At 45.2% G+C, this 15264-nt stretch overlaps 1 protein-coding gene across 1 annotated transcript in view; it reads right to left on the bottom strand.

The window, feature by feature from the left end:
• Positions 1-15264, bottom strand: part of szt2 (SZT2 subunit of KICSTOR complex) — a 293641-nt gene that overhangs the window by 132471 nt on the left and 145906 nt on the right. The window contains exons 35-39 of the mRNA XM_085978227.1: positions 14000-14078; positions 6448-6633; positions 4149-4448; positions 2249-2558; positions 656-730 (exon numbers count right to left, since the gene is read on the bottom strand). Coding sequence (XP_085834353.1) covers positions 656-730; positions 2249-2558; positions 4149-4448; positions 6448-6633; positions 14000-14078 — 950 coding nt within the window. The remainder of the gene's footprint in view (positions 1-655; positions 731-2248; positions 2559-4148; positions 4449-6447; positions 6634-13999; positions 14079-15264) is intronic.

Raw genomic sequence — 15264 nt, forward strand, 5'->3', positions numbered from 1 at the left:
AAAGTCTTCTGTATCTGGAGCAGAATTTGAATTAGAAAGGAAGCCACTTAAAAGAAACTGTTCATAAAAAAGTTAAGAAAGCACAATTAATGGATGTGTTACTTTGCCAGGGCAAACAGTAAAGAGTGCTTTCACTGGTCACAATGGGAAGAACAACAGAAGCTTTTCTACGATAGCAAAATACTGCAGAAGCTTTTCTACAGTGGGGGGGGAAAGCAGAGCCACATGGATAATATGCTGGTATCATAACCTCAAAAACATTTAAAAAGGGACTACATCCATAATGCTGGTTCCTTTCAGTGACAACTCGGGTATACTCTTTCCAAGAGCCGGTAGGCTGAATGGCCTCCTTCTGTGCTGTAAGATTCTATGATTCGATGCGCCTGTAGTACAGAAATGATCCTGAATGAAGAAATCCACTTCTTTCCATTTTGTAAATGGCAAACAGAAACACAAAATACTGTCATTTGTTCATTCCTAGGATCTGTAATGGCAATGCGATCAAATAGCACGTTACGTAGCACACAGCCACTCTATGCACATGTACTTAGTGCATCATTTTCTGTACCTTTCCACTATTTGCTCCATGCACGTGCTTTAATGAAACAAAGTATATGTGGTTTTAAAAAAAAGGTTACAGAAAAGCTCTTCTCACCTAAAAGGTCAGAATCCAGGCTGCCCTGACTGGAGACCACACTCTGTACTCGGCTTGGTCTGTGCTTGCAACAGCCTAAAGGTACAGGGATAAAAGATGGGGTCAAGGGCTTTACACATACACAGAGGGATAGACAGACAGAGAAAAAAAAACACAGAGCGTGAGGGAAAGATGCACACAAGGAAGAATGAACAGCAGAGGACAATAAGATGCCCTGATCTGGCCAGAGACTTTGTGGTTGCTGCAAGTAATGCTTTGAGTCTAACTCTTATGTGGTCCAAAGGGTGCTCAACCAAATAATGCCCGTTTTCCTATGGTCGATAAAACATCTAGCCATCTGCTCAAGAACTCCCAAAACTCTCCCAACTGAGACCAGAAGTTCAAGTGATGGGCAGCCCTTGGATGCGAGATCACAAGTTGGTTGGGGATGGAGTCCTCAATTATACAGGAAACTCTTTATTATCCGGCACCAACGGGACCGGCATGGTGCCGGTTTATCAAAAAGTCCGGATTACAGAGAGGTATAGTTTAAAAGGTATGAGAGCTCCGTACACAGCAACAAATCCAGGCTTCCCTGTTGCTTAGCAACATGTGCAGGAACTCCAGCCACAGACCAAGCGTCCCTGTTGCTTAGCAACAAGTGCACGAACCCCAGTTACACAGCCACAGATCCAGGAACTGCCACTAGTATGAAGTAAAACTTACCTGAACCTACTCCTGAATTTTGCCGGTTAACAGAGATTTCCGGTTATTTAGGTGCCGGTTAAAAGAGAGTTTCCTTTAACTTATATCAGAAAGAGAGAACGGTACAAGATTTGGGGATGAGAAAGGGAAAAATACCATGCAAAAAGCGAACATCAGTTTTCCAGCATAATGGAAAGGACCCCTAGCATTCAATGAAAATTAGTTCATAATTAACTATTTGTCGAACACGGAGTTTTAAGCTTCTGATTGGTCTATTTATATTACCTAATCAAGTTATCAATATATAGATAGGAGCCACATTTCCCCATTATAATAATGAGATTATTTTTGAAGTGCTAGATCCAAAACCTTGACTCCCACAGGTCTCCCAGACTCAAAATTTAAATGGATAGTAAATTTTACCAGATAATGGACATCCACTATTTACCTTGCTGAATCAAGTACTCAAGAGCAATGCTCCCGCTAAGCTGCGTGCCTGCGCGGCGGTCTGGAGGCCCCACACAGGCTGTTCACCAGCTTTTACATGGAAGAAACCGCACATACACGAAAATTTGAATGGGCCGCACAGCCAGTTAAAGGGACCGCGCACAACAACAAAAAAATCAGAGGGAACATTGCTCAAGAGCCTGTGAAAAATCAACTAAAGAAAAACTCAACTTGCGGATAATCAAGCTGTTTGATAACAGAAGTGCAGATATTCAAGCTTCCACTGCACCCGGTCACTAATACTAAGCCTTTCTTTCAATTTCAATTCCCTTTGTGTTCATCTCACTGAGTGAGAACTAGTCAAGACTGAGATCCAAACTGCAGTCACCTACTTTGGAACTTAATCGTCCAGCACTCTGGCTGCTGGGTCAATATATGAATTAAATAAAAAGAATGACACACCTGTACTGCCAGGTATAATGGACTGGACAGATTCGGCGAGACTCACAGCAGAAGAGGTCTGTGATGGTGGATTTGCCACTTGTATTTTCTCAGGCCCTGGACTTGACTGCAGTAGCGGCGTGCTAGTTAGGGATCGCTCAGACTTGATCACTGTAAATACTCGATCCTGTTGATCGGACTGGGTGATAGAGGCGCTGCTTTTCCCATCCATGCTCTCCTCCACTAGTTCAGTTGATGCAAGGCCTGTTCCATTAGTCACTGTTGCTAGTACCATTCTCTCAGATGTTGGTTTGTTTTCCTCTTGTGAGAGCTACAAAACAGAGAGCATAATGGGGCATGATTAACAACTGAAATAAAAACAGAAAATGCTGGACGAAAAGTCACTGACCTGAAACGTTAACTCTGTTTCTCTCTCCACAGATTCTGCCTGACCTGTTGAGTAGTGCCAGCATTTTCTGTTTTTATTTCAGATTTCCAGCATCTGCAGTATTTTGCTTTTGTATTATGATTAACAACTGATTCAACTTTTATCATTCATAATCCATTAAATGAACATATGAAAATGGCAGACAGGAAAGGACCAGCAAGTCCATCGAGCCTGCCCCACTCAGTTGTGGTGCAACCAAGCATCACGAGTCCCACCACCCTCCCACCCATCAGCAGCCATATAATCTGCGAGGAGAGGCAAACGTCTAGAGAAAAATCCCTAGGCCAATTTAAGGGGAAAAAAATCTAGGAACTTCCTTTCTGATGCTCGAAGGCAATCTAAATGAGTTTCAGGAGAACGCTGAGCATGAGACTCATCATCTAATATCCCTCTTTCCTTTTGTATGCTGTGATATCAGCTACAACCAGGAACTCATCAAGGTCCATTTTGAATGCTTGCAGTAAACCCACACTTACTGTATAAGCCAGTAACTTTTTCCAAAAGTTCATGATCCTCTCCAGAAAAAATCTCCTGAAATCTAACCTCCTTCTATTCTCACATAGCATACACACGTCTCCTGGTTCCCCCTAGCTTACCTAATCCAAATACTCTATCCACATTGACACAGTCTAGTCCCTTCATTAGTTTAAAAACCTCAATAAAATCGTCCTGAAGTTTACACTTTTTGAGAGTAAAAAACCCCACTCTCAGCCTATTGTGGTAACTAAGGGGTGTTAAGCTAGTTATCAATCTAGTGGCCCCTCCTCTCGTCTATGGTGCATTACCACTAATGTGCCATACAACACAGAGGCGTGAAGGCAATTTGTCTTTTACAATTTGCAACCAATGCTTAAAGTAAAGGATCACATTTTTTTAAGAACGGGATCATTTGCTCCTAAAGCCATGCTAACTCCATGGCTACTCATCACATTTTTATTGCATTACAATTACATCTAAAATCCTATCCAGCTTGAATAAAATAATTTTAACAGCATGCATTTGAACACACCTATTACAGCAGCAGCCAACTCCATCAGAATTTACTGATCAACTGCACAGAAAATACTTTTAGCACGGCCCATCACTTTAACCAACTAAACCCTTAATTTTATTACGTGAAACCAGCCTACTACAGGAAACTCTCGATTTACCTGCACCTAAATAACTGGAAATCTCTGTTAACCGGCAAAATTCAGGAGTAGGTTCAGGTAAGTTTTACTTCATATTAGTGGCAGTTCCTGGATCTGTGGCTGTGTAATTGGGGTTCGTGCACTTGTTGCTAAGCAACAGGGACGCTTGGTCTGTGACCGGAGTTCCTGCACATGTTGCTAAGCAACAGGGAAGCCTGGATTTGTTGCTGTGTATGGAGCTCTCGTACCTTTTAACTATACCTCTCTGTAATGCGGACTTTTTGTCCCGTCGGTGCCGGATAATAAAGAGTTTCCTGTATCGCCTGGACAAAACCACATTTACCTGTGACGCCTCTTCATTCTTCTCTCCCTCAATCACTGACGGTGCTCTGGCAACTTCCATTTGTTTACTCCAACTTTCCGGACGTTGATGGCAGATCAGAGCTACCTCTGCATCTGCACTCTCATCGCAGGCCACTCCCACAGCCACGCACTCACTTTCCAGGCTCCGCTGTGCGAGTTCTGTGGAAAGTTTCTGCGCTGCCTCTATTCTTTGTGCATGCAGGCGACTCACAGACAGATAGTAGAAGTTGTTTGCTTCCTCATTGAGGAGGTACCCTGGAAGATTCATGCGTTTAAACTCCTTAAAATGAAAACACGGAAAGGGCAACTGTTAAAATGAAAATCATAGGAAAGATAATTGACCAGTTTCTGTCTGTCTATTCATCGTCTCTGAACTGTTCACAACGACACTGCCGAAAGAACACTAAGCATTTTAATTGTGCTGGTAGGACACTGAGCATATTTATTTTGATTAGCCAAAATATAGGGTGCTCCTAATCATTAAAAATGATAGTGTGTGAATGCGCTAAGTAACGAGAGGACAGAGATTTAAGGTGATTGGCAAAAGAACCAGAGGTGACATGAGGAAAAACATTTTTACGCAACGAGTGGTTAGGATTTGGAATGCGCTGCCTGATAGGGCGGTGGATACAGAGTCAATAGTAGCCTTCAAAAGGGAATTGGATAAATACTTGAAGGAGAAAAAATTGCAGGGATATGGGCAACGTTCCTGTTAATTAAATGCTGGCCCATTCAAAATACTGCGCCTGCGCGGTGCTTCCCACTGAAAAGCCAGCGAGCTTGCTGCTCGCGGCCGTGCAGTTTAAAGGGAACATTGGATATGGGGAAAGAGTGGGGGAGTGGGACTAACTGGATTGCTCTTCAAAAGAGCCAGCACAGACTCGATGGGCCGAATGGCCTCCTTCTGTGCTGTACTATTCCATGATTCTATGTCAAGAACTGCCTGTTTGACAGGGATGGAAGAGGACTTTCCTCATGGATGAGTTCAAGAGTTGTTCGGAGGAAGAGTGTGCACATGACAGTTACATAACTATCAATTACATTTTCTTCAACTCAAAAATTTGAAATTCTTTGTCCAACTCCTGTGCAGTCTGAAAATATGTAATTAAATGTTGGCATGGAATGTTGGCTTTTATTGCTAGGGGGATGGAATATAAAAACAGGGAGGTATTGCTGCAGTTGTACAAGGTATTGGTGAGACCGCACCTGGAATACTGCGTACAGTTTTGGTGTCCATACTCAAGACATACTTGCTCTCGAGTCAGTACAAAGAAGGTTCACTCGGTTAATCCCGGGGATGAGGGGGTGGTCATATGAGGAGAGGTTGAGTAGATTGGGACTCTACTCATTGGAGTTCAGAAGAATGAGAGGCGATCTTATTGAAACATATAAGATTGTGAAGGGGCTTGATCGGGTGGATGCGGTGAGGATGTTCCCAATGATGGGTGAAACTAGAACTAGGGGGCATAATCTTAAAATAAGGGGCTGCTCTTTCAAAACTGAGATGAGGAGAAACTTCTTCACTCAGAGGGTGGTAGGTTTGTGGAATTTGCTGCCCCAGAAAGCTGTGGAAGCTACATCATTAAATAAATTTAAAACAGAAATAGATAGTTTCCTAGAAGTAAAGGGAATTAAGGGTTACGGGGAGCGGGCAGGAAATTGGACATGAGTCTAGGTTCGGAATGGTCATGGCCCTGTGGGTAGTGGAGTGGGCCCAGGGGCCGTGCAGCCTGGTTCTGCTCCTACTGTGTTCTAATTCTGTGTTAGATTTCAGGAGATGGTTTTATTCCTGTTCCTGGCTGGGGTGGAGATCGCCTTTACAGAAGGTAAGTACTGTAGAAAATATAGGGAAAGAGTGATCTCCTGGAAGAATTTCGATTGCCTAGATGGGTCGGAGAGGAATTTCCCAGATTTTTTTCTCCCAAATTGGCCATTGGGTCTTTATCTGGTTTTTCGCTTCTCCCGGGAGATCACATGGGTTCGGGTGGATGCAGAGTGACAGAAGATTTGAGGTTAGGATCAGATCAGCCATGATCTTATTGAATGGCGGAGCAGGCTCGAGGGGCCGATTGGCCTACTCCTGCTCCTATTTCTTATGTTCTTATGTAGTGCCTCAGTGTTTCCCTTTCCTCCCTTCTTGCCAGTTTGCACGTGGAGGTTAAATTAGGAACAATGTTCATACCTTGCCAGGGTTTCTTTTATGTCATAATAGTTCTCTATAAGTTATGTATTAAAAGTAACACACTTCGATGCTATCCATGCCCAATTATTCATCGCACCTCTTTAAATTTCTCCAGCGATTGCTCCGGACCAAAAACAAACTGTAAAGGAACCACTTCGCTGTGACATCGTGGCCTGCCCTTTGACCTGTACACATGATCAGACACTTTCTGTAAGGTAGCTAAATAAATATTTGTTGAATGGCGCAGGGCTGAAACAATCTCATCTTCCAGAAGCCAATGGATCTAAAGAACAGATGGCAAGTTAGAAAACAACAGAGATACCTGTGTAAATGCCATATGACAAGCTGTACAGGGACTTTATGAAATACATATATTTTATTTCTTAAAGTTATATATAAAAAAGCAGAAACTAATCAATCATTCAGACTACTTTAAGTAATGTGCAACCTCAAATATCCATCACAGTGGTGCAGATCCCGAGTGAATAATTGTGATTGATCGGTAATTTGAGTTGTAGTTCAATTATCAATAGAAGAGCCATCCGACAGGACAGGCCCACCAGAGGAGGCGGCACAGTGGTATACAATCGGGAAGGAGTGGCCCTGGGAGTTCTCAACATCGACTCCGGACCCCACTAAGTCTCATGGCTTCAGGTCAGGCATGGGCAAGGGAACCTCCTGCTGATTACCACCTACCGCCCTCCCTCAGCTGATGAATCAGTACTCCTCCATGTCGAACACCACTTGAAAGAAACACTGAGGGTAGCAAGGGCACAGAATGTACTCTGGGTGGGGGACTTCAATGTCCATCACCAAGAGTGGCTCGGTAGCACCACTACTGACCGAGCTGGCCGAGTCCTGAAGGACATAGCTGCCAGACTGGGCCTGCAGCAGGTGGTGAGAGAACCAACACGAGGGAAAAACCTACTTGACCTCGTCCTCACCAATCTACCTGTCGCAGATGCATCTGTCCATGACAGGATTGGTGGCAGTGACCACCGCACAGTCCTTGCGGAGACGAAGACCCGTCTTCAAACTGAGGAGACCCTCTATCGTGTTGTGTGGCATTGCCACCGTGCTAAATGGGATAGATTCAGAACAGATCTAGCAGCTCAAAACGGAGCATCCATGAGGTGCTGTGGGCCATCAGCAGCAGCAGAATTGTATTCCACCACAATCTGTAACCTCATGGCCTGACATGTCCCTCACTCTACCATTACCATCAAGCCAGGGGGCCAACATTAGTTCAATGACGAGTGCAGAAGAGCATGCCAGGAGCAGCACCAGGCATACCTAAAAATGAGGTGCCAACCCAGTGAAGCTGTAACACAGGACTACACGCATGCTAAACAGCGAAAGCAGCATGCTTTAAATAGGGCTAAACGATCCCACAATCAACGGATCAGATCAAAGCTCTGCAGTCCTGCCACAACCAGTCGTGAATGGTGGTGGACAATTAAACAAATAACGAGGAGGAGGAGGCTCCATGAACAACCCCATCCTCAATGATGGCGGAGCTCAGCACACGAGTGCAAAAGACAAGGCTGAAGCGTTTGCAACCATCTTCAGCCAGGAGTGCCGAGTGGATGATCCATATCAGCCTCCTCCTAATGTCCCCACCATCACAGAAGCCAGTCTTCAGCCAGTTCGATTCACTCCACGTGATATCAAGAAACGGCTGAGCGCACTGGATACAGCAAAGGCTGTGGGCCCCGACAACATCCCGTCTGTCGTGCTGAACTTCTGCTCCAAACCAGCCGTGCCTCCAGCCAAGCTGTTCCAGTACAGCTACAACACTGGCATCTACCCAACAATGTGGAAAATTGCCCAGGTATGTCCAATCCAGCCGATTACTGCCCCATCAATCTACTCTCAATCATCGACAGTGCTATCAAGCAGCACCTACTCATGAATAACCTGCTCACCGATACTCAGTATGGGTTCTGCCAGGACCACTCTGTTCCAGACCTCATTACAGACTTGGTCCAAACATGGACAAAAGAGCTGAATTCCAGAGGTGAGGTGAGAGTGACTGCCTTTGACACCAAGGCAGCATTTGACCAAGTGTGGCATCAAGGAGCCCCAGTAAAATTGATGTCAATGGGAATCAGGGGGAAAACTCTCCACTGGCTGGAGTCATACCCAGCACAAAGGGAGATGGTTGCAGTTGTTGGAGGTCAATCATCTCAGCCCCAGGACATTGCTGCAGAAGTTCCTCAGGTCAGTGTCCTAGGCCCAACCATCTTCAGCTGCTTCATCAATGACCTTCCTCCATCAGAGGGTCAGAAGTGAGGATGTTCGCTGATGACTGCACAGTGGTCAGCTTCATTCGCAACTCCTCAGATAATGAAGCAGTCCATGTCCGCATGCAGCAAGACCTGGACAACATTCAGGCTTCGGCTGATAAGTGGCAAGTAACATTCGCACCACACAAGTGCCAGGATATGACTATCTCCAACAAGAGAGACATTCAACAGCATGACCATCGCTGAATCCCCCACCATCAACATCCTGGAGGTCACCATTGACTAGAAACTTAACTGGTCCAGCCACATAAATACTGTGGCCACAAGAGCAGGTCAGAGGCTGGGTATTCTGCAGCAAGTGCCTCACCTCCTGACTTCCCCAAGCCTTTCCACCATCTACAAGACACAAGTCAGGAGTGTGATGGAATACTCTCCACTTGCCTGGATGAGTGCAGCTCCAACACCACTCAAGAAGCTCGACACCATCCAGGACAAAGCAGCCCGCTTGATCGGCACCCCATCTACCACCTTAAACGTTCACTCCCTCCACCACCGGCGCACCATGGCTGCAGCATGTACCATCTACAGGATGCACTGCAGCAACTCACCAAGGCTTCTTCGACAGCACCTCCCAAACCCGCGACCTCTACCACCTAAAAGGACAAGAGTAGCAGGCGCATGGGAACACCATCAGCTGCAAGTTCCCCTCCAAGTTACACACCATCCTGACTTGGAAATATATCGCCATTCCTTCATCGTCGCTGGGTCAAAATCCTGGAACTCCCTCCCTAAAAGCACTGTGGGAGTATCATCACCACACGGACTGCAGCGGCTCAAGAAGGCGGCTCACCACCAGCTTGTCAAGGGCAATTAGGGATGGGCAATATATGCTGGCCTTGCCAGGAAAGTCCACATCCCAGGAACGATTAAAAAAAAAAATCGGTATCTCAATCAAGCTGCCATTTTTCACGTGTGAGCCCAGAGTTGCTGTCAGCAGGTTGTGCGACTGGGGACATCACAGACAAGCCCAACCTTCTCTCATCTGACCAACACAGGCACACTTCGATAGACATCAAGAACAGGAATCTTGACCGATCTTCACTAACTGAGCCACTGAAGGAAATCCTCAAATGTGCTTTTAAAGGGCCTTGCGGCCTTCCTACCATTCCAGAGGAATGACAAGACAACTCGAGTCAAACAGTCAGCTACAGCCTCACGGAAATCTCCCTCCTCAGCTGGTTCTCTTACTACTGTTTGACAACGGGTTTTCATTAAATTTACACAGTGGCTTTCAAACAAATGCCCCTGGTTTTGGCCCACATTGCTGACTATTACAATAAAACAAGAAATCGAACAGATGAGACTGGGGATACTACTATGGCTTTGTGGGGCTCATATGACCCTAAGGCCATTGTTTGGACACCACTACTACTATAGGGTTTCCACCTATTGGTTGAAGGTCCTCACTTCTGGCACAACAGAGCGATACATGCTCATGCTCTCTCCAGGTAGATAAACAGAGACACACGCATGCACCATTTCAAATTACTGCCTGCCCACATCCAATCCTACTCAGAAGCTGCAGATCATGTACTTTCTGGCAATCTCTATTGGACTATGTTGCATGCCTTTGTTGTAAAATCTTTGGTAGATCATTTGTACTTTCAACTCAATAATTGTTTATTTGTAAAACTGAGAAATAGATCATTTTAAGAACAATTAAAAATGAAAGTTAACGGTAAAAAAAATTACAGTGTAAAATAAAAGCTCCAAAAAGCAAGGAAGAAATGACGTGGGAATTACTTAAATATTAGGAAGATTGAAGCCATCGTCTTTTGCCCCCATCACAAATTCCCTAATCCCGTCACCAATTCCAGCCCCTCCCCAGCCACCTATTCTGGATGAAACAGACAGGTTGCAATCTGCCATCCTATTTGACCCCGAGCTCAGCCTCCAAGCTCCAGTATGATTTGTACAGGTTGGGTGATTGGGCAGAAGCATGGCAGATGCTGTATAATGTGGATAAATGGGAGGTTATCCACTTTGGTGGCAAAAACAGGAAGACAGATTATCTGAACGGCAATAGATTGGGAGAAGGGGAAGTGCAACGAGACCTGGGTGTCCTTGTGCACCAGTCGCTGAAGGTAAGCATGCAGGTGCAGCAGGCGGTTAAGGCGGCAAATGGTATGTTGGCCTTCGTAGCGAGAGGGTTTGAGTACAGGAACAAGGATGTCTTGCTACAGTTGTACAGGGCCTTGGTGAGACCACATCTTGAGTATTGTGTGCAGTTTTGGTCGCCTTATCTGAGGAAGGATGTTCTTGCCATGGAGGGAGTGCAGCGAAGATTCACCAATCTGATACCTGGGATGGCAGGAATGACGTACGAGGAGAGATTGGGTCGATTCGGCTTATACTCGCTGGAGTTTAGAAGAATGAGAGGGGATCTCATTGAAACTTATAAAATTCTAACAGGACTAGACAGACTAGATGCAGGAAGGATGTTCCCGATGGCCGGGGAGTCCAGAACCAGGGGTCACAGTCTAAGGATAAGGGGTAAGCCATTTAGGACAGAGATGAGGAGGAATTTCTTCACCCAGAGAGTGGTGAACCTGTGGAATTCTCTACCACAGAAGGCAGTGGAGGCCAATTCATTAAATATATTCAAGAAGGAGTTAGATATATTTCTTAAGGCTAAAGGGATCAAGGGATATGGGGAGAAGGCAGGGACAGGGTACTGAATTTGGATGATCAGCCATGATCTCATTGAATGGCGGAGCAGGCTCGAGGGGTCGAATGGCCTACTCCTATCTTCTATGTTTCTATGTTTCTATATCTTTTCCCGCACCAAGACCACCAACTTCCACCTCCATAACATCGCCCATCTCCACCCCTGCATCAGCCCATCTGCTGCTGAGACCCTTATCCATGTTTTTGTCACCACTAAGCTCGACTAATCCAATGCTCTCATGTCCAGCCTCTAATTCTACAGCCTCCACGAACTTCAGCTCCTCCAAAACTCTGCGCCCGTATCCTGCACAAAGTTCCGTTCATCTATCATCCCTGTGCTTGCCGAACTATATTGGATCCTGGTCCCCCAACGCCTCAAATTTAAGATTCTCACTGTCGTGTTTAAATCTCTTTGTGCCCTCATCCAATCCTATCTCTATAATCTTCTTCAGCCCTACAACCCTTCGAGAACTCTTAGTTCCTCCAACTCTGGCCTCTTGTGGATCCCCAAGTCTTTTTGTCCCATCATTAGTGGCCATGCCTTCAGCTGTCTAGGCCCATAAGCTCTGGAATTACTTCCCTAAACCGGTCTGCCTTTCCATCCTCCTCTCCTCCTTCAAGAACCTCCTTAAAACCCATCTCTTTGACCAAGCTTTTAGTGACCTCCCCTAACATCTCCTTTGGCTCAGCATGATTTTTATCAGATTATACTCCTGTGAAGTGCTTTTGAATGCTTTTCTACGTTAAAGGCGCTATATAAATACAAGTTTTTGTTGTTACATATGCACAATTGTGAGACTAATGAGTCAAACATGGAAGGTAGTAGGCCATTCAGCCCCTCGAGCCTGTTCCGCCATTTAATGAGATCATGGCTGATCATCCAAATTCAGTACCCTGTCTCTGCTTTCTCCCCATATCCCTTGATCCCTTTAGCCTTAAGAAATATATCTAACTCCTTCTTGAATATATTTAATGAATTGGCCTCAACTGCCTTCTGTGGTAGTGAATTCCACAGGTTCACCACTCTCTGGGTGAAGAAATTCCTCCTCATCTCTGTCCTAAATGGCTTACCCCTTATCCTTAGACTGTGACCCTTGGTTCTGGACTCCCCAGCCATCGGGAACATCCTTCCTGCATCTAGTCTGTCTAGTCCAGCCAGAAGTTTATAAGTTTCAATGAGATCCCCTCTCATTCTTCTAAACTCTAGCGAATACAAGCCCAATCGACCCAATCTCTCCTCATACGTCATTCCTGCCATCCCAGGTATCAGTCTGGTGAATCTTTGCTGCACTCCCTCCATGGCAAGAACATCCTTCCTCAGATAAGGCGACCAAAACTGCACACAATACTCAAGGTGTGGTCTCACCAAGGCCCTGTACAACTGCAGCAAGACATCCTTGCTCCTGTACTCAAATCCTCTCGCTATGAAGGCCAACATACCATTTGCCTTCTTAACCACCTGCTGCACCTGCATGCTTACCTTCAGCGACTGGTGCACAAGGATACCCAGGTCTCGTTGCACTTCCCCTTTCCCCAATCTATTGCCATTCAGATAATAATCTGCCTTCCTGTTTTTGCCACCAAAGTGGATAACCTCGCATTTATCCACATTATACCGCATCTGCCAAATCACCCAACCTGTCCAAATAATACTGGAGTTTCTCTGCATCCTCCTCACAGCACACACGCCCACCCAGCTTTGTGTCATCTGCAAACTTGGAGATATTACATCTAGTTTCCTCGTCTAGATCATTTATATGTATTATGAATAACTGGGGTCCTAGCACCGATCCCTGCGGTACCCCACTAGTCACTGCCTGCCACTCAGAAAAAGACCCGTTTATTCCAACTCTTTGCTTCCTGTCTGCCAACGAGTTCTCAATCCAAGTCAGTACCTTACCCCAATCCCATGTGCTTTAACTTTGCACGCTAATCTCTTATGCGGGACCTTATTGAAAGCCTTCTGAAAGTCCAAATACACCACATCCACTGGTTCTCCCTTATCTATTCTACCAGTTACATCCTCAAAAAATTCCAGTAGATTAGTCAAGCACAATTTACCTTTTGTAAATCCATGTTGACTTTGTCCGATCCTGTCACTGTTTCCCAAGTGCTCTGCTATTACATCTTTTATAATGGACTCCAGCATTTTCCCCACTACCGATGTCAGGCTTACCAGTCTATATTCCCTGTTTTCAATCTACCACCTTTTTTAAATAGTGGGGTAACATTAGCTACCCTCCAATCCATGGGAACTGTTCCAGAGTCTCTAGAATTTTGGAAGACGACCAGCAATGCATCTACTATTTCTAGGGCCACTTCCTTAAGTATCAAGATGGTACCTGAAAACATAAGCAGAAACTGTGATCTCATCTTGATCCTCTACAGGAACCTTCATTTTTCATCCATATTAGCTACAGTAGGCAAGGTGGGAAATACCTAGGAAATCCTGCCTTTCATTAAGTACCACACAGTAAAAAGCAGTTGGATAGAGAACATTTTATACAGCTTTTGCTGATTGCATTGGAAAGTATTACAATACTGGGTGAAGCCCCAAATTCTTACAACTATGATTTCTACACAGTGCTGGTACAAGGAATTAATGGAACCAGTGTACCTTGCTAACACACTCAATAGGCTGCTTACAGCACGATGATTACTATTTCTTGACAGTACCTCATCCATTGTTGCAAGGACAGCTTGTTTGTGCAATGTGGGCAGCTTGGACAGTGGATCACACAAAGCCTCTGCAATCCTGAAATATAGTAAAAGAAAAGAAAGACTTGCATTTATATAGCGCCTTTCACGACCACCGGACATCTCAAAGCGCTTTACAGCCAATGAAGTACTTTTTGGCGTGTAGTCACTGTTGTAATGTGGGAAACGCGGCAGCCAATTTGCGCACAGCAAGCTCCCACAAACAGCAATGTGATAATGACCAGATAATCTGTTTTTGTTACGTTGATTGAGGGATAAATATTGGCCAGGACACCGGGGATAACTCCCCTGCTCTTCTTCAAAATAGTGCCATGGGATCTTTTACATCGACCTGAGGGAGCAGACGGGGCCTCGGTTTAGCATCTCATCCGAAAGACGGCACCTTCGACAGTGCAGCACGCCCTCAGTACTGCACTGGAGTGTCAGCCTAGATTTGTGTGCTCGAGTCCCTGGAGTGGGGCTTGAACCCACAACCTTCTGACTCAGAGGCGAGGGTGCTACCCACTGAGCCATGGCTGACACAAAGCTCAAGGACAAGGAGACACTTCTCTCAGACTTGGAAATAAGACAAATATAAATACTGTCCATTCTACTTAGAGAGAGACCAGTTAAAAACATATCCTGCAAACACTCAGAGGAAGATTACCTGCTCCTGCACTTGGGCAATTGGTCCGTCTTATCGCAATGAATATAGGAAAATCGGTTGGGAAGGAGTGCAAGCCTGTCAGGAAGACTGCCTGATTTTTCATGCATTCATTTAAAGAGTAGGAAAATTAGTTGAGCACCCTCATGGGCATGTGCTCTTCCCTACCCAATTCTCCTGGAATCGCAGTGCCCAGGAGATTCCATAACCTTAGATGCACAAACAGGAAGCTCTACCCCTACGTTCCTTGTATAAGTCACATACTCCTTTTAAATATGTGATCTGGCTCAAGTCAATATGGACTGATACAGCTTATTTTAGATTTCCCTTCTGTGTACAAGGATGAAGTTCCAGGGCAATGTACCAAAGACAAGAGTTAGCTTACCTACCTTGGCTATTGCCCTAAGTTTTTGATATAAATTCATCATCCGCATGCATTGGGATAGGTTCACTGACCAATTGCAAATGGGGTGGATACAAACGGGACTTTTCTTTTTTTAAACTGTTGTCTCACAAGAACTACGTGATCATCTCCAATTAACTGGTTGTAAAGAGCCAAGGCTTCATATCAGTCCTCCAT

This window comes from Somniosus microcephalus, chromosome 3 (genome assembly GCF_052327205.1).
Source record: "Somniosus microcephalus isolate GS21.2 chromosome 3, FLI_Smic_1.0, whole genome shotgun sequence".
Lineage (NCBI taxonomy): Eukaryota > Metazoa > Chordata > Chondrichthyes > Squaliformes > Somniosidae > Somniosus > Somniosus microcephalus.